Raw genomic sequence first — 20804 nt, 5'->3', positions numbered from 1 at the left:
GGTTCACGCCATTCTCCGGCCTCAGCCTCCCGAGTAGCTGGGACTACGGGTGCCCGCCACCTCGCCCGGCTGATTTTTTGTATTTTTAGTAGAGACGGGGTTTCACTGTGTTATCCAGGATGGTCTCGATCTCCTGACCTCGTGATCCGCCCGCCTCGGCCTCCCAAAGTGCTGGGATTACAGGCGTGAGCCACCGTGCCTGGCCTAATTTTTTTATTTTTAGTAGAGACAGGGTTTCAACATGTTGGCACTCGACAACAGGCTGGTCTTGAAATCATGATCTCAGGTGATCCACTCGCCTCGGCCTCCCAAAGTGCTGGGATTATACGCGTGAGCCACCGTGTCCAGCCCCTTGCAGCCATATTTTCTAAATTTTTCATCACCCATCATAATTCTTTTTGTTTTCCCTGAAACTGCCTCTTTCACACTTCCTGGGGTGCTTTCTTGCTCTCATATCCTGGGATTTGGCACATTAGTGGTTTTCCACCTTTGGTCTGCATTATTGTAGACTTGGACCACATGTCCTTTCTGTTCTTTAGACTCCAAAGTCTTCATCCTCTCAGTCTGTCCAACTACCTCCTACTTCTGAGCACCATGCTAGGTGCCAGAATACAAAAAAAAACAAAACAAAAAAAGCAAAACAAACAAAACAAAAAAACAGACCATGGTTGGTTCCTTGGGGAGACTGACATGTAACCAGATCATTAGAATATGGAAAGATACTCACTGTGTGTGGTCTGTAACCGGATCATGAGAATATGGAAAGATATTGTGGCTTGAGCGTTTCAAAAGTCCAAGGCAGAAAGGAGAAGGGGAAAAGTTTATTCTTTCTTTGAATCAGTGATCAGTGTCGCCTGTTCATTCTGGCCTTGTGCTAGGCACTTGGGGAGTCCAGCAAGACTTGACCTGCCCTCGAACACACTCTCACAGTTAAGGGTCATCTGGGCCCTAGGGAAGCCCTGGCCTAGAGGTTTCAAGGAAATGATGGCATTTGAGCTGCATCTTGAAAGAGTAGCAGATTTCATCAAGCACTCCCAGGAAGTGAGAGTAAAACAGGCATGCTTGGCAGAGGAAACCGCCTGTAGAGAGGCATGGCTTGATGTGCTTGGGGGGCAGTGAGAAGGTCGGGTTCCCCGGGGCAGAGGACTCCCAGGCTGGTCTGGATAGAGCATAAGGGAGCTGGCAGAACACAGAAAACATGGGGGCCAAGCACAGGGGTGAGAATCAAGCTGGTGGGAAGGCCTGGGCCTCAGCTTGGGTGGGAGATGGGCTCAGGTCTGGACCCAGAGGCCAGGCCCTGACAGCCTCTCTGGGGACAGTTCCGTCGGACAGCACTGCACCGAGCCTCCCTGGAAGGCCACATGGAAATCCTGGAGAAGCTTCTAGATAGTGGGGCCACTGTGGACTTCCAGGATCGGGTGAGTGAGAGGGCAGGTATTCAATGGGAGACAGGAGGTGGGTCCAGCACTGACAGACACCCTCTCCCTGCCACCTGTGCCAACCTGAAGCATGAACCGGTTGTTCAGGTGCCAGACTCCACCTCAGTGGCTTATGTGACCTTGAGTAAGCCGCTTCTCCTCCCTAAGCATCCTCTGAGAGTCTGGCTTGGACCAGATGGGCCCTGAGTGTTCCTCTGTTCCGCTTGGTCCGTTGCCCATGCCCAGGCCTGCTCCCTGTATCTTTCCCCTAGATATCCCTCTGCCCTCCTGGCTTGGGTACTTTCCCCCCGAATACTTTCTTCCCTGCAGCTCTGTAGTTAGACCCCATCATTTCCTTCTAGCTGGACTGCACAGCCATGCATTGGGCCTGCCGAGGGGGCCACTTAGAGGTGGTGAAACTTCTGCGAAGCCATGGAGCAGACACCAATGTGAGGGATAAGGTGAGGCAAAAATGCTCAGAAGCAACAGACATTGGGGTGGTTGTGGGGAGGAAGGCAGGGGTCTAAGGGCAGGAAAGCCCAGGGGGCAGGAAGGTAGTGAGCTAGTCTGGTTTCTGGCTGCAGAGCAGGGAAGCTAAAACAGTGTCCTACTTGGCCTCCCAGCCCAGGGCTGGGTCCCTGCCATCCACACAGGCCCTTGAGGAACCACCATCTGAGGATAGGAGCAGGAAGAGCAGACAAGAAGGGAGGACAAGAGACTCACTGTCTTGGGGGCTTTGGGACCACTCAAAAGATGCAAGATTTGTTCATGCTATCTGTCATTATCCTTCTATCTACCTATCTATTCATCTGTCTATCCATCCATCCATTCCTCCATTTATTCATCCCCTCATTTATTTATTTATTTATTTATTTATTTATTTATTTATTTATGCACCATCCTTCTATTCATTCATTATTTCATGTACAACCTTGAACAAGTGATAGCCTCTGAGCTTCTGTTCCTCATCTGTAAAATGTCTTGCAGAGTTCTTGTGTAGATTAGGTGGGAAAACATATGTAAATGAATTATTTATTCAACATAAGGCAAACGTCTTGTAAGCTTTTGCCATGTCCATTACATAGTCATCTCTCAATAAATGACATCTATTATGATTATTAAAAGAAGGGTAGAATAGTGAGCAGCTGGGTGAGAGGAGAATCATAGAAGGCTTCCCAGAGGAAGTGGCATTTAAGGTTTTAGAGTTAGACCATTGGATAGGATGGTAAGAAATTGTACCATTCTCTGCCCCTCCAGGGCTCAGGCCTTGGCACTAGGACTTGGAAGAGGGATTAAGCTGGAGTTAGGACAGCCACCCCTCCCCAGGGGTACCACAGTTCAGGCCCTGTCAACCAGCAGTTCCTTCCTGATTCCTCCCACCCAGCTGCTGAGCACCCCGCTGCACGTGGCAGTCCGGACAGGGCAGGTGGAGATTGTGGAGCACTTTCTATCCCTGGGCCTGGAAATCAATGCCAGAGACAGGGTGAGTGCTAGCCTGTCCGCTGCTCACCTGCCATGGGTGTGTGGGCAGCCTGCGGGCCCCTACAGGTGGTGTCCTTCCTCCTGGGGCCTTCAGGACTTGGCTCCTGAGCAGGGTCTCTAGCCCACCTCCCATCACCCTTGCCTCCTCCCACTGCCCGCAAGGGCCATACTGAGTGCTACACTGACTCTAGGAAGGGGATACTGCCCTGCATGACGCTGTGAGGCTCAACCGCTACAAAATCATCAAACTGCTGCTCCTGCATGGGGCTGACATGATGACCAAGAACCTGGTAAGCTCATTCCCTCCCTGATTCAGTCATTGGTGTGAGCACTCACATGATGGAGGGGCTGTCCAGGCCCCTGGAGCAGCTCCCGCCTAGGGACATGTATCATTGGCTCTGGCCAGCACCGTAGTACATAAAGTTGTCCTCTTCCAGAGCAGCATTCCAACTGCCCGCCCCATTCTCTATGTGTGTCTATGTCCAGAGTGCAAGTGCAGAGAGAAAGCAGGAGGGGCAGCAAGAGGACTTCCCAAAGACCCCCAAGTAGGCCAGAGGGGGTCCTCAAGTGCTGGCCCAAGGAGGCCAGAATCATGAAAGGCCAGAGCTGGAAGGGACCGAGCACTCAGCTGGCATGACAGTTCCTAGCACCCCATGTCAGCTCCTGTGGTCTTTGAGTTTTCTTAGGATCTAGGCAGGAAGTCCTTGGAAGGGGAAGGTGTCCAGGGAACACCTTGGACTAGGGAACACTTAGTCCAAGTTCTTCTTTGGGGCCCAGAGCATTCACAAAAGGAGGGCATGGGAGAGTCCCTCGGGCTCAAGAAAGGCTAAAGGGATAATGAGAAAAGCAGGAAAATATGGAGAAGGTATAAATGAGGGGTTTTCACCCTCAGCATTATTGACATTTAGGGCTGGGTGATTGTTTGTTGTAGGGGACTATCCTATGCATTGTAGGATATTTAAGCAGCATTCTTGGCCTCTGCCCACTAGATGCCAGTAGTACTCATCCCCTAGTGTGACAACAAAAAGTATCTTCACACAATGCCAGTTGCCCCCATTTGAGAAGCACTGGTGGTGTCAATGAGGGTACCTTCTGTGAAAGCCTTCAGGACAGTTAACAGATTTTCTCTTGCCATCCCCCCAGGCAGGAAAGACCCCGACGGACCTGGTACAGCTGTGGCAGGCTGATACCCGGCACGCCCTGGAGCATCCTGAGCCGGGGGCTGAGCATAATGGGCTGGAGGGGCCTAATGAGAGTGGGCGGGAGACCCCTCAGCCTGTGCCAGCCCAGTGAATGCGTGCCCCAGCCCAGCCAGCTACCCAGCCCCTCTCTGTGTACAGCCACAGAGTCCTAAGAATGGCTCCCAGAGCTAACTGAGGGCCCAGCCTTTTTTCTGCGTGATCCAGGAGCACCCACAAACTACCACAATAAAAAAGCTGTTTTTGCTAATTGCGATGTTCATTTCCATTTGTGTCTGAAATCTTTGGGACTGAAGGAAGACTGGGGGCAAATGCTGGTTTGGGGAGGAGGGAAACTGGCCCTCTGAGCCAGCCCTGCAGCTTCTTTACTGTGGTCTCTTTTCCTTTCTTCCCTGCCACTCAACTTTTCCTGCCCCTTCCCATGTCTCCAGGGCCAGGCTTGGCCCCTGCGTGGATTGACTTGGTAATACACTCATCCTGGCCCCCTTCCTGGTGACTGCTGTCCTATGGGGCTGTGTGTGGCTAGCACAGGCTTGTCACGTGGCCGCCTTGGCAGGAGGAGCCTGGTAAGGGAGCGGGGCAGGGGCTGGACAGCCTGTCACAGGCAGCTTCTTGCCCAGCCTTGCCACACCTCCCACAGGGCAGGGCCTGCTCAGCCAATCAGCTCCACCAACCTCAGAACTCCCCGTGGAAAACTGGCTGGGCTTCTGGCTTTGGAGCTGGGAATTGTGGGAGGAGGGCCCAGATCCCACTGGAGATACCGAAGGAGATACCCTTTAATATTGGGATCCCAGAAACCAGTCCTCCATCTGGCCAGAGGGACACTGGGTTGTGGCATCTCTTCAGCTGCTACCCAGAAGGAAGAGGGCCCCCTGGGGCCTATAGGCCTTGCCCCTGACCCTGGGGACTCCCAGCTCAGGCCTGCCCCAGTGGCCACAAGTCAGGGAGGCCGCAAATTTTTAACTAGACACATTGATCATTAATAGGGGGTTAGAAAGAGTTCAAACTGAGTCTCACTCTGGGACATAGACCAATTGTGCCTCAGGCCTCCTGCAGAGATGCTGGGTCCCCAAGTCTGGTCCTCTGTGAGGCAGGGACTAAGCAGGAGCTTGTCCAGGAATGTGGGGGGCTGGGCCTCAAGGGAGGGGAAGAAGGTGGACATTGCGGGCATCTACCCCCCTGTGACCACCCCCTTCACTGCCACTGCAGAGGTGGACTATGGGAAACTGGAGGAGAATCTGCACAAACTGGGCACCTTCCCCTTCCGAGGTAAGTGGGGCTGTCCCCTGTGGGACCTGGGGAGATGTGAGTGGCCCTTTAGCCAGAGACCAAGGGAGGGTACACAGGCTCTGTCAAGCTGTCCAGGGATATTCTGGTACTCAGTGGGTCATTTTATTACGGGAGAGGAACAGGGGAGACTGGTCTGGAGTCAGTAGACAGGCAGGAAGCTCCACACTGGCCTGTAACCTTAAGCTAAACCTCGCCTGCTTCAGTTTACCCAGCTGTAAACTGTTAAAGTGTCTTTGTAGCTCCCAGAGTGATTCTGGGGTTGGACTGGATAATGGGTGTGAAAATCCTTGTCAACCTTGTCACTCAGTGCAGATGTGAGGGCATGTGGCTGGGGTCACGTGGCAGCCCAGTCACAGTCCCAGTTCCCTCCAAAGTTTGTTTGTACATTCTCTTCTGGACAAAGCCTCCTTGCCAGAATTAGTTCTCCCTGTTGTGGCTCCTGTGACCCCATCTCTCTTTACACATGGGTCTCCCCAACTCTGAGGTTAGGGACCAGATGATATTTGCAACACTCAACATGTAACAGAGTCCCAGGCGCAATAAATGAAGGTAGAAGAAAATGTCAAATCCTGCCTGCCCTGCTCCGCCCATCCCCATTACTTACGGCACAATCCCCTGAGGCAGTGCTCTCTGTAGGACCATCCCACAGATGGGAATCTGGGCCTCAGAGTGACATGGTCACTGCCCAAGGTCATTCGGCTAACACATAGCTGAGCTGAGGTTTGCACCTCGTTTGACTGCATGGCCCACGCTCCGTTTTACTCCTCACTGACTCTCATTATAAACCCTTTGGAGCTGCTAGGCCACACTGCTTCAACAGAGTGTCTGGTCAGCACTAGCTTTGGTGTGGCTGCCATTGAGGCAGTATCGTATAGACCATGGACTCTGGTTTCAAATCACAGTTCTGGGGTGAGTGCCTGTAATCCTAACACTTTGGGAGGCCGAGGCGGACGGATCATGAGGTCAGGAGTTTGAGACCAGCCTGGCCAACATAGTGAAACTCCGTCTCTACTAAAAATGAAAAAATTAGCTGGGCGTGGTGGTGGGTGCCTGTAATCCCAGCTACTTGGGAGACTGAGGCAGGAGAATCGCTTGAACCCGGGAGGCAGAGGTTGCAGTGAGCTGAGATCACACCACTGCACTCCAGCCTGGGCGACAGAGCAAGACTTCATCTCAAAAAAAAAAAATCAAATCACAGCTCTGGCACTGACTTAGTGTGGGATGATTGCTGTCCCTATTGGACACATGGGAGTGATAATGCTCATATTATGGGATGGTTGGACAAAAAAATCTGCGAGAATGCAAGTGAAATCATGCTATAAATTGTGGAGGAATATACATTGGAAGGTACTGATTCCAGTGGTAATAATGATTAAAATGACAGTGTGATTGGCATTGCAGCAAAGCTGCTTTGTGACTGTGACCCCTGGCCTGATGGACACGTTCATCATTCATAACTCAGTACTGAGGGAATGTGCCCCTTCCTTGGAGACAATGAATGCCCTGTGGAGGCCCACGTTGAGCAGGCACACAACTAAGTTTCTGCTGGTGCTTGGCTCGTGGGGCCTGGAGGTTTGGTGAGGTCCTGGTTCTCTTGAAGTGATAAGCATTTTGAGCCTCTAAGTGAAGACTTTGCTTCAGCTTCAAGGTTCAAGGATGCTCTAGTTCAGGGTGGAGAGGGTGGACTTTGCATCTGGTGTTTGCCTGACACCCAGAGAATCCACAGAGACCCCCAGACTCTTCTCTGGACCCTCCCTTCTGGGCCACCCCGCGACTATTGCAGAGGGCATGGGGTGCCCAGGAGCACAGGCTTCCGTGGATTTAGCAGGCTGTGGGCTGCACACACCCACTTGTCTGTCTCCCTTGCAACCTATGCAGGCTCCAGCTCCCATCTGATCACTCACCCACACACCAGAGAGCCAGCGGGGTGTGATAGGAAGAGCCCAGCATCTTGAGTTAGAGGACCTGGGCAAGAATCCTGCCACTTCTGCCAGTTAACAGAGACCTTGGGGAAACCACTTAACCTTTCAAATCCAGTTTCCTCATTTTAGAATAGGCACTGAGCCTTCAGGCTCCTAGCCACAGGGTCAATATAATCTTCCCAAAGCACTGTCACAGAAAACACAGAGATAGAGAGTCCCTTCCCTGCTTCCAGGGTGCAGCCAAAACGCCCAGGAAGGAAGACACAAACAACTTTAGCTCTGAAATCTGTGTTTCTCTTGCCCTGTCCTGGCCCCTGAGGTAGACTTTGCAGCCCAACACTCAGGCTAAGGAGGGAACTTATCACATTGTAAGGGCCTCCTGCAGCCGGTTAAAGGTCCTCTAAAGAGGAGATGAGGGCCAGGCACAGTGGCTCACTCCTGTAATCCCAGCACTTTGGGAGGCCAAGGCAGGAGGATCTCTTGAGACCAGGAGTTGGAGACCAGCCTGGCCAACATAGTGAGACCCTGTCTCTATTAAAACAAATAGGAGGTGGAAAGCTGCTCTGGATGAATCAGTGAAGAGTTAGAGATTCTTCTGGAAAGCACTCCCTGAAACTGTGTAGCTCTCTTTTTTTTTTTTTTTTTTTTTTTTTTTTTTTTGAGACAGAGTCTTGCTCTGTTGCTCAGGCTGGAGTGCAGTGGCACGATTTGGCTCACTGAAACCTCTGCTTTCCGGGTTCAAGCGATTATCCTGCCTCAGCCTCCTGAGTAGCTGGGATTACAGGCACCTGCCACCACGCCCAGCTAATTTTTGTATTTTTAGTAGAGATGGGGTTTCACCATGTTGGCCAAGCTGGTCTCGAACTCCTGACCTCACGATCCACCGGCCTCGGCCTCCCAAAGTGCTGGGATTACAGGCGTGAGCCACCACGCTGGGCCTCTTATTTATTTATTTATTTTTAAGATGGGGTCTCAGTCTGTCACCCAGGCTGGAGTGCAGTGGCACGATCTTGGCTCACTGCAACCTCTGCCTCCTGGGACTAAAGCAACCTGCCCATCTCAGCCTCCCGAGTAGCTGGGACCAAAGGTGCACACCACTATACCCGGCTAATTTTTCGTATTTTTAGTAGAGATGGGATTTTGCCATGTTGCCCAGGCTGGTCTCGAATTCCTGAGCTCAAGTGATCTGCCTGCCTCTGCCTCCCAAAGTGCTGGGATTACAGGCGCCTGTAGCTCTTTTAAAAATTTTTTACATTGCTAATTTGTACGGTTTGATTGAATAAAAATATTTTTTTTTTTTTTGTGACAGAGTCTTGCTCTGTCTCCCAGGCTGCAGTGCAGTGGAGCGATCTCGGCTTACTGCAAGCTCCGCCTTCCAGGTTCATGCCATTTTCCTGCCTCAGCCTCCCAAGTAGCTGGGACTACAGGCTCCCACCACCACGTCCGGCTAATTTTTTTTTTTTTTTTTTTGTATTTTTAGTAGAGATGGGGTTTTACCGCATTAGCCAGGATGGTCTCGATCTCCTGACGTCGTGATCGTCCGCCTCGGCCTCCCAAAGTGTTGGGATTATAGGCGTGAGCCACGGCGCCCGGCCAAGAGTATTCTTTTTAAATAAAAGTTATGACTAGAGACTAGAGGAAGGGGTCATTACAGAAGAGCTCTATGGCCCTGAACTCACAGCCATAAACACCCTCAAAGATGGACTTTGAATTGTTATTTCCAAATGAGGTTAGCCAACCAGAGAACTAGTCTAGCAGGACTGGGAAGATGAGGTTCTCCATAAAACATTTGTGTCCTATTCCTTCCACACGTAGAGTGGACTATGCTTTCTTGCAATGATATAATATTTTGTATATATTAAACCATTACTCTGTTAAAGAAAATATTTTGTCTAAAGCATCACAATTTTTACAACCCCATTTCGGCATTTCTTATTTTTTTTAAATGGGCTGGATGCTTTTGAGGGAAAAAAAAAAAATACAGTGGCCCAGGCCTGTTTATACCCTGAGAGGCCTTAGAGATTAATTAGGCTTTTAGTTGTCTGCACTTATGGAAAGCCTGGCCAGCCAGACCACATGCTCACAACCCGAACCATGCCTATTTATGGGGGGGCAAATTCCGGGTTTGTAGGTGCATCACTAAGGCAAGAGGTAGCAGCCACCATCTGGGAGTGGCCCCAGGGATCTAGACTCAATGAAGTCTCCTGTCCACTCTGCCTTCTCAGCCCACTGCTTGCCTCCCCGCCCTCAGCCCATTATGACCTCATGTTAGTTATTCCAGAATGAGCTCCTTCCTGGGTTCTTTTCACTCTGAACTCTGCCCTGTAGTGAGGCCAGGGGCTGCAAACGAGGATGGAATATGCCAGGCTGGCAGCAGACATGGTCACTGGATGGAGGTGCACTGGTCTCAGATGGCTAGGAAAGGATATCAGCCCAGTCAAGGGGATCCTTCTGCCATGGCCAGCCTGACCCAGCATCCTTTGCCCCCTGGGGGCCACCAGATGGGGAGGGAGAGAAACCAAAGACTGGAAGATACAAAGGCCTAAGTTGTAGAATGGGTTCCAAGCAGAAGGACTCAGAATCAGAGAAGCGGCCCTTTCACTGAGCTTGGGGACAGCTGTCAGGGTAGGAGACAGGACCCAGGCCTCAGGCAATGCCTGACAGGCTAGACATGAGGGATGCTGCGACCTCTCCCCATCCCACTCTCCCCACCCCACCCCCAACTGCCTTCCTCACAATGGGGTTCATTGTTGAGGTGATGGGGGGCACCTAGGGAGGGTGCAGCAGGGGGCCTGCCCGTCAGACATCCTTGGGGAGCCTGCCCTTTCAAGCATGAACCACACCACCAGAGATCGCCCAGTGTGCTCCTAGCTCTGCCTGCCTGGTGTAGGGTCCTGGAGACCTTCTTGGAGCTCATCCAGCAGCCATCATGCAAGGTGGTGCTGGGGACTGCCCTCTTGCTGGGAGGTGGAGGTCTCATGCTGTGGGTTCAGAGAAAGAGGAGAAGAAAGGCAACCTCTGAGTGTCCACCAGACAAGGACAAGTCACCAGAATCCCATAAAGCAAAGAATGAAAGCTGGATCAAATCCCACTTTAGTCGCCTTTCCGAAGAGAAGCTGGCCCTCAACAACAATGCCAGCACCAGTGGCAACGCTACCCAGACTGAGAGTGGGAGTGGAGAGGCCAGCACCACGGTTCACATAGAGACCTTCACCACGAGGCACGGAGAAGTGGGCTCCGCTCTGCACCGGGAATCCTTCACCAGCAGGCAGAAGATACCTGGGCCCTCAGTGATCCAAGAGATCCACCAGGAGTCTGGAAAAGCCCCATCCACCGATGAGGCCACGTGGGCCGCTGTGGCTGCCTGCACCAAGGAGATTGACACCCAGGGGCGGCACCTGGCTCACTCCATGCTGCAGCGGGCCACAGCTTACCAGCACTCAGGTCACCTGGAGTCCAAGGACATCAACCAAGAGGAGCTGAGGGCCCTCGAGGAGGTGGAGATGAAGCTGCAAAAGAATTTCCTCACCCAGCGGGAAAACACCATAGCTGGTGCCAACCACACACACACTTTCTGTGGCCACAGTCACCACAGTCACCATGGCCACCCAAGCCACCAGAGCCACAGCCTGCCCAACCGCAGACACTAGATCTATGACTTCTTGGAAGCCACCTAACCATGGATGGAGACGCCCCTGCCCCCAGCAAGGCTAGCTCACACACACGTCTGTTTTCTGTCCTACGGGGCCATCTATGCAGCCCAGGGTGAGATGCTGTGCCCAAATCCCTACTTTCTTAGGCTCCCCACAGGGATTATGGGCTCTTTAAACTCCATGAGTGGGGTCTGCCACAGAAGATGGCCCCTGTTGGAGGGAGAGCTGGGAGGACACAGCGCAGGTGAGACAGATCCTGAGGCCTCTGAAGACCCACTAAGAGAAGACAGATGGGAGCAGGCAACAGCCCCACACTGATGTCATTGCCTGGAATGGAGCCAATAAAGCTTTGTGTGCCTTCACTCCGAGTCCAGGGGCTCTGTGGGCAGCCTAAGATCTGGCAGGGATGGAGAGAGGGGGCTCCCTCTCCAGCAGTCCTCTGCGTGTGGGCCCTGGCCTGGGGCCTTTTCACTGGGCCTCATTTAAAGCTCCATAAAACAGTTACCCTGGTCTCAGGTTCTGGAAAAGGGGTACCTCCAGACGTCTCAATACCCCCAACCTGATGTTGCCAGGGAAAAGGGGAGCAGCCAGGTATTGGGCTTGGACGAGAAACAGGCTTTCAGAGGACAGTAACTAAGCCAGGTGGGAATAAGGGCTCCTGTCGTCTTGGTGCTATCTTTGCTCTCAAGTCATGTGGCATCCTACAAGGCAATTCTCTCCCCAGCCCCACCTGCTTCCTGGGGCCCCTTGGGATCCATGTTAGTACCTCCCCACCACCTAGGTCTATAGCCACTGAGTGGGCACAACACTCTCTTCTTGTTTGTTTTTTCTAATTTAATTTAATTTTAAGTTCCGAGTTACATGGGCAGGACGTTCAGGTTTGTTACATAGGTAAACGTGTGCCATGGTGGTTTGCTGCATCTATCAACACGCCACCCAGGGTATTAAGCCCTGCATTCATTAGCTATTTAACCTGATCTTCTTGTTTTTTTTTTTTCTTTTCTCTTTTTTTCTTGTTTTATATATATATATTTTGAGACCGGGTTTCACTCCTGCCGCCTAGGCTGGAGTGCAGAGGCGTGATCACGGCTCACTGCAACCTCTGCCTCCTGGGTTCAAGCTATCCTCCCACCTCAGCTTCCCAAGTAGCTGGGACTGCAGGTGTGTGGAACCACACCCGGCTAATTTTTTTTTTCTTTCCTTTTGAGTGTGTGTGTGTGTGGGTGTGTGTGTGTGTGACAGAGTCTCGCTTCATTGCCCAGGCTGGAGTACAGTGGCGCGATCTCGGCTCACTGCAACCTCTGCCTCCCGGGTTCATGTGGTTCTCATGCCTCAGCCTCCCGAGTAGCTAAGGCCAAAGGCACACACAACCATGCCTGGCTAATTTTTTTTGTATTTTTAGTATAGATGGGGTTTTGCCATGTTGCCCAGGCTGGAGTACAGTGGTGATATCATAGTTCACTGCAGCCTCAGACTCAAACTGGCAAAATTCAAATAAAGTCCTTAGTTAATGACATTGTACCAGTGTTAATTCTTTGGTTCTGGTCATCATAGTATAGGTAGGTAAGACATTATCATTGGTGGAGGCTGGGTGAAGGATGTATAGAAAATCCCTGTACTTTTTTTTTTTTTTTTTTTTTGAGATGGAGTCTTGCTCTGTCACCCAGGCTGGAGTGCAGTGGTGCGATCTCGGCTCACTGCAAGCTCTGCGTCCCGGGTTCATGCCATTCTCCTGCCTCAGTCTGTCAAGTAGCTGGGACTAAAGGCACCCGCCACCACGCCTGGCTAATTTTTTGTATTTTTAGTAGAGACGGGGTTTCACTGTATTAGCCAGGATGGTCTTCATCTCCTGACCTCATGATCCGCCCGCCTCGGCCTCCCAAAGTGCTGGGATTAGAGGTGGGTGCCACCGCGCCCAGCCAGAAAATCCCTGTACTATTTTTGAAACTTTTCTGTAAGTCTAAAAGTAATTCAATATTTCAAGTTTAAAAAAAAGTTTTCAGACAATTTGACTATGAGTGCGTGTCAAAGTTTGATTATGGTTGTAATGCAAGCAAAATGACCTGTAAGCAGCTAACTCAAATATATACTCTTGGTAAGAATATTTTTATTAAAAAAAGAATGGTCAGGCTGGGTGTGGTGGCTCATGTCTGTAATTCCTGCACTTTGGGAGGCCAAGATGGGCAGATCACTTGAGGTCAGGAGTTTGAGACCAGCCTGGACAACCTGGTGAAACCTCATCTCTACTAAATAAGCAAAAATTAGCTGGGCATGGTGGTGCCCACCTGTAATCCCAGCTGCTCGGGAGGCTGAGTTGGGAGGATGGCTTGAATCCGGGAGGCAGAGGTTGCAGTGAACAGAGATTGCCCCACTGCACTTTAGCCTGGGCGACAGAGTGAGACTCCGCCTCAAAAAAAAAGAGAATGGTCAGATCACTCACTGTTAAGACTACATAAAGACAAAGAAAAGTAGTTAACAGCTTCTAGGCTCTTGCCTGAGAGTTGGCCGGGAGGGTGGCTAATTTTCCAGATCAAGTCTTAATTCCATTAAAGTTCATTGGGGGCCGAACACGGTGGCTCACGCCTGTAATCCCAGCACTTTGGGAGGCTGAGGAGGGTGGATCATCTGAGATCAGGAGTTTGAGACCAGCCTGGCAAACATGGTGAAATCCCATCTCTACTAAAAATGTGAAAAATTAGCTGGGTGTGGTGGCGGGCACCTGTAATCTCAACTTCTCAGAAGGCTGAGGCAGAAGAATTGCTTGGACCTGGGAGGTGGAGGTTGCAGTGAGCCGAGACCAGGCCACTGCCCTCCAGCCTGGGCAACAGAGCCGGACTCTGTCTCAAAAAAAAAACATAAAAAAGAAAAGGATAGATAAAGTTCATCAGGAAAATGCTTAAGCGTTTCATCAGGAATTGTAATTTCTTTCCAGAGGGAGGTTATGAATTAAGTCATGCAAAAAACTTTGGCCACAGACCAGGGCAGAAAAAAATAAAGAACTTCTTTTCTTTTGCACAACAAATTGTCAATACACACCTCAACACCTATGTTAGGCGTCACACAGGAGGCGAGAATGCATCCAGGCAAAGTAAAGCAAGCACTGGGTAAGGAAAACAGAATGCTGGGGAGCGGACTTGAGCTTGTTGGCTGTCATGGCATTTGGAAGGTGTTCCAGGCAGAAGGGAGGAGCACAAGTGAGGGTGTAGAGGGAGGGAAGTGCAGTGTGTCTGGGGAACCATGGCAGTCAGCTTGGTTTTTTTTTTTGAGACCGAGTTTCACTCTTGTCACCCAGGCTTGAGTGCAGTGGCACGATCTCGGCTCACTGCAACCTCTGCCTCCCGGGTTCAAGTGATTCTCCTGCCTCAGCCTCCCGAATAGCTGGGATTACAAGCGAGTACCACCACGCCCAGCTAATTTTTGTACTTTTAGTAGAGATAGGGTTTCACCACATTGGCCAGGCTGGTCTCAAACTCCTGACCTGAAGTGATTGGCCTGCCTTGGCCTCCCAAAGTGCTGGAATTACAGGCATGAGCCATTGCGCCTGGCCTTTTTTTTCTTTTTTTTTGAGACAGAGTCTCACTCTGTCACCCAGGCTACGATGCAGTGGTGCGATCTGGGCTCACTGCAACCTCCACCTCCCAGGCTTAAGTGATTCTCCTGCTTCTGATTCCTGAGTGGCTGGGATTACAGGTGCGCGCCTCCATACTTGGCTAATTTTTGATTTTTAATTTTTTTTATTTTTTTGAGACGGAGTCTCGCACTGTCGCCCAGGCTGGAGTGCAGTAGCCTAATCTCGGCTCACTGCAACCTCTGCCTCCCAGGTTCAAGCAATTCTCCTGCCTCAGCCTCCCGAGTAGCTGGGATTACAGGCGCCTGCCACCATGCCCAGCTAATTTTTGTATTTTTAGTAGAGACGGGGTTTCACCATGTTGGCCAGGCTGGTCTCGAATTCCTGACCTTGTGATTCACCCGCCTTGGCCTCCCAAAGTGCTGGGATCGCAAGTGTGAGCCACCGTGCCTGGCCTAATTTTTAATTTTTTTTAGTGGAGACAGGGTTTCACCATGTTGGCCAGGCTGGTCTTGAACTCCTGGCCTCAAATAGTCCGCCCATCTTGGCCTCCCAAAGTAATGGGATTACAGGTGTGAGCCACTGCATCCGGCCCAATTTCTCATTTTATAGGAGAGGTCAGATTGAAAAATTTTGTCTAATTCCACAGATGGGGGCAGGGGTGGGGGATTGAAGAGTTCTGAGGACCTTTGTAGATGGGTGCTGTCCATGGGGAAATATTATACAAGGAACAGGTAATGGAAATGCAGAGCAGGGAGGCCCAGTGGAGAGATCCCAGGAAGACTTCTCAGAGGAGGTGGCAGTGATGATGGACCAAGAAGGCATAATAATGTCTGGGGACACTCCTTATGTGATTCTTTTTAGCCACAGTAAGTCACCATGTTGCTTATGTGTCCCCAGCCCCAAACACCCACTCCCCTCTCTGCCACCCCAGCTCCCAGAGCAGCAAGTGCAATCGTGGGGGCAGGGGAGAGTATCTTTCTTTGTCTTGCAGCTGGAGGGGGACTTGCACACCCACTCCTAATATCACAGTGGGTGTACAATGAGAGGTCATTGAGAGCAGCCTCCCCTTCAATACCAGCCACCCTCCTGATTTAAGGTTTGAGCACTTTTTCCTGACTCCATAAGAATGACAGCTAACACTTAGTGAGCACCAGGTTCTATTTGAAGTACTTTACAAATAGTATCTCATTTAAACTTCAAAACAACTCTGAGAGGCTGGGTATGATGGCTCATGCCTATAATCACCAGCACTTTGGGAGGCCAAAGCAGGCGGATCACCTGAGGCCAGGAGTTCAAGACCAGCCTGGCCGACATGGTGAAACCCTGTCTCTACTAAAAATACAAAAATTAGCCAGCATGGTGGCGGGTGCCTGTAATCCCAGCTACTTGGGAGGCCGAAGCAGGATAATTGCTTGAGCCTGGGAGACAGAGGCTGCAGTGAGCCGAGGTCGCACTACTGCACTCCAGCCTGGGCAACAGAGTGAGACTCTGTCTCAAAACAAAACAAAACAAAACAAAACTCTGAGAAAGGCACTAATATCATCACCATTTTTTGACTGAGTTAGCCTGGGCTTCTCTGACTTCAGGGCCTGTGCATCTGACCCCTCTTCTGTGAGCCCTCTGCTTTTCTGCTTTTTCCCCAGTCCCTGGTTCATTGGAGATCCTGGCCTTTTCCTCTCCTCTGGCCCCGTCTCTACACTAACAGGGACACATCAGGCTCACACCTGGACATCTAACCAGGGTGAAGGAGGGGCTCTTTGGGGTACCCATTCACAGATTTCTGGGACATTTTCTTATCCTTTAAAACAGTCCTATAAGCTAGGATTGAAATGATTTCACTGTCATCCCATAGAAAAGGAAACAGAGACTCAAAGATGTGATGTGACTTGCTCAATATCCAGAGGTGACTCTTGAGTCTAGTGCTGCCCTGACTACGCCACACTCCCTCTTCTCCAGCCAGGCACTTCTTCCTTCTTGGGAGTCAGGCATGGGTCAGTTGCCCCCTTCAATGAGACAGAAGAGAGGGCTGTGTCATAGAAGCCTTGAGCACAGGGTCTGCTTCTGAGTCCCAGAGTGCAAGCCTCAGCTGTCCTGCTGTTTAGACCAGCTCCACCTGTGGGGCCCAGAGGGCCCCTGGAACTGACCAGCAGGATGAGAGGTGAAGGAAGGGGGTGATGGTGGCTGAATCAGTGGCCGCAGCAAGAACCTGCCCCAGCCCAGGACAGCAGGCAGGAGTGGGGAGGAAGATGACTTTGGTATTGGAAAAGAGAGAGTGGCAAGAGTTTGATCTTTGACTCTTTAGTCAGAGGGTGCTGGTCCAATCATAGCTAGATTGGAGTCCTCATCCAGGGCTGGCAGCTTTTACGGAGAGCACTGCAGCCCCATGTAGCAAGACACAAGGAGGCCCTTCCTTGGGCTGCTAGCCTGACACAGAGGAATCAATCCCCCAGAAGCAATCCCACAGGAGTGAGAAGCTGTGTGCCTCCAGATGTTCCCTGCAATGTTACCAATGCAAAATAACTACTCAAAAAAAAAAAAAAAGCAGCTAAATATCCAATGAGAGATATCCTGATATCCTGGCAACTCACTCTGGAATCTGATGGTGTAGTGAACAGCATGGAAAAAGGTTGGTGGAACGAAGTGGAGTCTACATCACACAGTGTCCCCTGAAGCATGACTCACAGGAACAATTTCTCTTGGTCCCAGTGCCAGGAAACTCTGTGTTTCTCCGGGGCAGTTGCTTTGCTTTTATCTTTTGAGTTCTACATGTCTGTTAGCTGACCATGTTTCCCTTTTAGCTCTGGCTGTCGGGAAACTCCACATCAAATTTCTGGCTCATTTCTCACAACTATATGGCAGAAACTTTGTATACCAATACTGCTTGCGGCCTTATTTTCATTTCCTTCTCCCAAATAGCCTCCAATTTTTTTTTTTTTTTTTTTTTGAGACAGGGTCTTGCTCTGTCACCCAGGCTGGAGTGCAGTGGCACAATCATAGTTCACTGCAGCTTCAAATGCACCTGGTTTATTTATTTTTTATTTTTTTGTAAAGTCAGAGTCTCACTTTGTTACCCAGGCTGGTCTCAAACTTCTGGCCTCAAGTGATCCTCCCGCCTTGGCCTCCTGAAGTGCTGGGATTACAGGCCCAAATATCCTTCTATTAATTAAGAATCCTGGCCGGGCGCGGTGGCTCAAGCCTGTAATCCCAGCACTTTGGGAGGCCGAGACGGGCGGATCACGAGGTCAGGAGATCGAGACCATCTTGGCTAACATGGTGAAACCCCGTCTCTACTAAAAATACAAAAAATTAGCCGGGCGTGTCGGCAGGCGCCTGTAGTCCCAGCTACTCGGGAGGCTGAGGCAGGAGAATGGCGTGAACCCGGGAGGCGGAGCTTGCAGTGAGCCAAGAGCGCGCCACTGCACTCCAGCCTGGGCGACAGAGCGAGACTCCATCTCAAAAAAAAAAAAAAAAAAAAAAAGAATCCTGTTGTATTGTACTCTGTGTTTGTAAACTACTTCCATTTTTTTTTTCTTTAATGGAATGGGATGGAGAGGAGAAAGAAGAAAGAGAAAGTTAAGCGGGCTGGGCACTGTGACTCACCCGTAACTGGTACAGGTTACTGGTTAGACATATCCCAAGTAAATGATTGATAAAAACAGGAAAATGCAAAATAAAGCAATGAGATTCACTTTTCACCCAGAAAGTTGGCAAAAATTTGTTCTGACAATACCATGATTTGGCATGTACGACATTCTATGCTGCTCCTGAGGTCTACACTGATTGATTAGAAATGCGGCACACAGTCAGGCATGGGGGCTCATGACTGTAATCCCAGCACTTTCGGAGGCTAAGGTGGGAGGATCACCTGGGCCCAGGAATTCGAGCCATCCTGGGCAAAATGGTGAAACTCCATCTCTACAAAAAAAACTACACAAATTAGTTGGGCGTGGTAGCTCATGCCTGTAATCCTAGCTGGCTAAGACAGGAGGATCACTTGAACCCAGGGGGCCGAGGCTGCAGTGAGCCGTGATTGTGCCACTGCACTCCAGCCTGGGTGACAGAGTGAGACCCTGCCTCAAAGAAAAAGTAAATACATAAAAAATGTGTCACAGATGAAGGTGCACATAGATATGACTCAGCAATTACACACCAAAGTATCTGAACTCTAGAGGAACTCTTAGACATATGCACAGAAGACTTTACAGAAAATGTTTGTTTCAGCATTATTTGCAACAGCAAAAAGAAGAAAACATTCTTTTTTTCTTTTTTCTTTTTTGGTAGAGACAGGTATGCCATTTTTTGGTAGAGACAGGCAGCCATGCTGCCCTGGCTGGTTTTGAACTCCTGGGCTCAAGTGATCCACCCACCCTGGCCTCCTAAAGTGCTGAAATCATAGGTGTGAGCCACCAGGCCCAGCCAAAAAGAAGGAAACATTCTAAATGCTCTCAACAAGAGAATGAAAAATAAATTGTGTTCTAACCATACAACAGAATACCATAGAGCAAGTAAAATGAATGAATCAGGGCTACGTGTGCTGCTATGGACAAAGCTCAAAACATAGTATTAAACAACCAGCAAACTGCAGAAGGCTATTTAAGCTTAATTCCATTTCTACAAGGCTTAAAATTGTAATAACCATATTACATAAGGATCACTTGAGCCCAGAAGGTCGAAGCTGCAGCAAGCTATGATTGAGCCACTGCATCCCAGCCTGGGCAACAGAGCAAGACCCTGTGTCTAAAATAGAAAAATGATGTGAACAGTCATTGCAGTTGTGTGGGAACCTTCTGCCTGCAAAGATGGGAAGGAAATGTGTGAAAGATTATGGTGTTGGAAGGTAGGAACACCAATGTCCTGGTTGTTCGGTAGAGGATGGGAAGGTGTTGGTCAACTGTGTCTGTTGCAGGCTTCGTGGTCCAGGGCTCCAATGGAGAGTTTCCTTTCCTGACCAGCAGTGAGCGCCTCGAGGTGGTGAGCCGTGTGCGCCAGGCCATGCCCAAGAACAGGCTCCTGCTAGCTGGCTCCGGATGCGAGTGTGAGCCAGAATGCCCTGGGCCCTGGGGGTGGGTGGGTGTGCAGGATCCAGGCTCCTAGGCCCTAGCTTGGGTCCTATCTCCTTGTTCTGCCTCTTCTGGGACATGCTGAGGCACCTGCGCTTGGCCCAGTGTCCTGATCCAGGCCTCCTTCTGCCTGCTCTCACCTCTCTCCTTCCTCCGGCAGCCACTCAAGCCACAGTGGAGATGACCGTCAGCATGGCCCAGGTCGGGGCTGACGCGGCCATGGTGGTGACCCCTTGCTACTATCGTGGCCGCATGAGCAGTGCAGCCCTCATTCACCACTACACCAAGGTGTGTGTGGGGCCTGAGACCAAGAGGAGGCTCTGCCCAGGGAGAGGAGATAAGGGAAGCTGGGAGTGGGGTGGTGCTTCACATGAACGGCAGCTATAGGAAATGGATGGACTGCCACCACGGATCAGTTGCACGACATTGGGAGGCTTACCTGACCACTCTGTGTTACTGCTTTCTCCCCTCTAAAATTGGAGGAATGATGTCATCTATCTCTTTTTTTTTTTTTTTTTTTTGAGACGGAGTCTCGCTCTGTCGCCCAGGCTGGAGTGCAGTGGCGCAATCTTGGCTCACTGCAAGCTCCGCCTCCCGGGTTCACGCCATTCTCCTGCCTCAGCCTCTCCGAGTAGCTGGGACTACAGGCACCCGCCACCACGCCCGGCTAATTTTTTTTTTGTATTTTTAGTAGAGACGGGGTTTCACCGTGGTCTCGATCTCCTGACCTCGTGATCCACCTGCCTCAGCCTCCCAAAGTGCTGGGATTACAAGCGTGAGCCACCACGCCCGGCCGATGTCATCTATCTCATAGGGTTGCAGTGAGCATTAAATGAGATCAGGAACATAAAGGCCTTAGAACTGTGCCTGGCATATGGAAAGCACTCCATAAATATGACCCACTGTGATTGCTTACACTTGGGGCATGTAGCACGGGAGGGAAGCCTGTCCAGGTGGCCCTGGAGTGAAGCAGGCTGGGACCTGTGGGTCTCAAGTCTCTGGCTCCTGGGACCTGGGGCGGCTGCCCTCTCCTGCTCTTCTCTGCACCCCCCCAGGTTGCTGATCTCTCTCCAATCCCTGTGGTGCTGTACAGTGTCCCAGCCAACACAGGGCTGGACCTGCCTGTGGATGCAGTGGTCACGCTTTCCCAGCACCCGAATATTGTGGGCATGAAGGACAGCGGTGGTGATGTGAGTGGCAGCAGCTCCG

General features: G+C 50.9%; 3 protein-coding genes across 7 annotated transcripts in view; all 3 read left to right on the top strand.

Moving 5' to 3' along the window:
• ANKRD2 (ankyrin repeat domain 2) overlaps positions 1-4193 on the top strand; it is an 11375-nt gene extending 7182 nt beyond the window's left edge. Inside the window, exons 5-9 of the mRNA XM_032135165.2 lie at positions 1320-1418; positions 1781-1879; positions 2803-2901; positions 3092-3190; positions 4044-4193. Of these exons, the coding sequence (XP_031991056.2) occupies positions 1320-1418; positions 1781-1879; positions 2803-2901; positions 3092-3190; positions 4044-4193 (546 nt within the window). The remainder of the gene's footprint in view (positions 1-1319; positions 1419-1780; positions 1880-2802; positions 2902-3091; positions 3191-4043) is intronic.
• Positions 4194-4804: 611 nt separating this feature from the next.
• HOGA1 (4-hydroxy-2-oxoglutarate aldolase 1) overlaps positions 4805-20804 on the top strand; it is a 29074-nt gene continuing 13074 nt past the window's right edge. For 2 of the 5 annotated variants that reach the window (XM_032135069.2, XM_032135062.2), the window contains exons 1-4: positions 4805-5368; positions 19442-19570; positions 19756-19883; positions 20651-20785. In XM_032135069.2, coding sequence (XP_031990960.1) covers positions 5158-5368; positions 19442-19570; positions 19756-19883; positions 20651-20785 — 603 coding nt within the window. In that variant the 5' untranslated portion in view covers positions 4805-5157. The remainder of the gene's footprint in view (positions 5369-19441; positions 19571-19755; positions 19884-20650; positions 20786-20804) is intronic. The other 3 variants (XM_032135077.2, XM_032135087.2, XM_032135096.2) reach the window with 3 other exon arrangements.
• Positions 10112-11326, top strand: CUNH10orf62 (chromosome unknown C10orf62 homolog). Its single transcript, XM_032135108.2, has one exon. The coding sequence runs from the start codon at positions 10290-10292 to the stop codon at positions 10959-10961; it is 672 nt and encodes a 223-aa protein (XP_031990999.1). The 5' UTR covers positions 10112-10289; the 3' UTR covers positions 10962-11326.

This window comes from Hylobates moloch, unplaced genomic scaffold, assembly GCF_009828535.3.
Source record: "Hylobates moloch isolate HMO894 unplaced genomic scaffold, HMol_V3 SCAFFOLD_3, whole genome shotgun sequence".
Taxonomy (NCBI): domain Eukaryota; kingdom Metazoa; phylum Chordata; class Mammalia; order Primates; family Hylobatidae; genus Hylobates; species Hylobates moloch.
The sequence above is the reverse complement of the archived record's forward strand: the minus strand, read 5'-3'. Positions and strand labels throughout refer to the sequence as shown.